This window comes from Aplysia californica, unplaced genomic scaffold (assembly GCF_000002075.1).
Source record: "Aplysia californica isolate F4 #8 unplaced genomic scaffold, AplCal3.0 scaffold00652, whole genome shotgun sequence".
In the NCBI taxonomy this organism is placed as follows: Eukaryota; Metazoa; Mollusca; class Gastropoda; order Aplysiida; family Aplysiidae; genus Aplysia; species Aplysia californica.
Window position 1 is genome coordinate 36689 of NW_004797922.1, and position 1293 is coordinate 37981.

The 1293-nt window shown below is 42.1% G+C and overlaps 1 protein-coding gene across 1 annotated transcript in view; it reads left to right on the forward strand.

The window, feature by feature from the left end:
- Positions 1 to 1293, forward strand: part of LOC101861842 — a 9812-nt gene that overhangs the window by 6297 nt on the left and 2222 nt on the right. Inside the window, exons 2-3 of the mRNA XM_005108027.3 lie at positions 194 to 336; positions 1153 to 1293. Of these exons, the coding sequence (XP_005108084.2) occupies positions 194 to 336; positions 1153 to 1293 (284 nt within the window). The remainder of the gene's footprint in view (positions 1 to 193; positions 337 to 1152) is intronic.

Consider the following 1293-nt stretch of genomic DNA (forward strand, 5'->3'; position numbering starts at 1 on the left):
CCCCCTCCCCCTCCTCCCTCCACCTCCCACATCCCTCTGTCTGCCTCTGCCTCTCTTTCCATCAACCTGCCTGTTGTTACAATATTCTCCAATGCTTCTTTCCGCATTGTGTCTATTCAAATGAAAAACTGTCCATTCAGAACTTTCATCATCATTTCTGTTGTTACATCGCATTTCCTGAATCCGTCCTCAGACAACGGGACCATCGACTTTGACGAGTTCTGTCGTCTGTACTCCAAGTTCAGCTCCAAAGAGCAGGACAGGAAAGACGCGATGCTCCACTCCATCGACAAACTATTCCCCAGCACTGATGGTGAACCAGTGGCTCTGAAAAAGGTGGGTTTTCTACACATATGTGTCATGATGTGGTAGAATCAGACTCTAGTCAATCTTGAGGCATTTAGAGCTGTTGGTATCATCTTAAAGCGCGTTCACTTGTCTTGCTTGTTTTTGATGAAAAAGTATCCATTTATCTGGAATAGAAGTCGAGATATTTGAGAAAGAAAGAAGTAGGGGTCACCTAGTATCAGAGGTAACATTAGTGAGAAAATGGCCTTCAAATATGAGTTATTTCCTTAGCTTGAGAGTCCGTGGAATCTGAAAATTTACATTTTTGGTGCTTTTTATCAACGTTTTTCAATAAAATCCACTGAGAAATGAGTTCTTTAATGGGCATGAGAGGTGTTGAGCCCAAAAAACAAGAATTCAATAAAAATCCACAAACCTGCAGAAAAACGTCAGTTTCTTCAATTTGATTATTTTGACGAGCGCCTGATTTCACCACGCTGCCTCACATATTGTGTGTGGTTTTTTAAAGTTTAATTGATGATTTTCTAGGCCGTGCACTGTGATGTGGACAATAATATAATGATAACAAACCACCCCACCCCCCTTTCCAAACCACCCCACCCTTCCCCCAAACAAAAACAAACAAAAACAAACAAGTAAACAAACAATGCAAGGGGGAAGTAAGGAGTGTTCATTCATTTGTAGACCATGAATTATCTTGGACAGGTGGTCGTTTAAACAAATTCGACTGCAATTTTGAATTTAATTTTTTTATTCTTACTTTTTTGGGGGGGTGAGATCTATACATAGTTTGGCCGTTCTATCATTCCTGTACTCAGTTGGTCATGATATTGTCGTGCACAGGTGGAGAAGTTGTTACTGAAGCTCCAGAAGCCGGACCTGGACATGCGGCTGGTGAGGGAGAAGAGTGACCTCAATGAGAAGGACGTTAAGTACCTGGTCCGCTCCATGGACGCTGACGGAAACGGATACATCTCTAAAGAC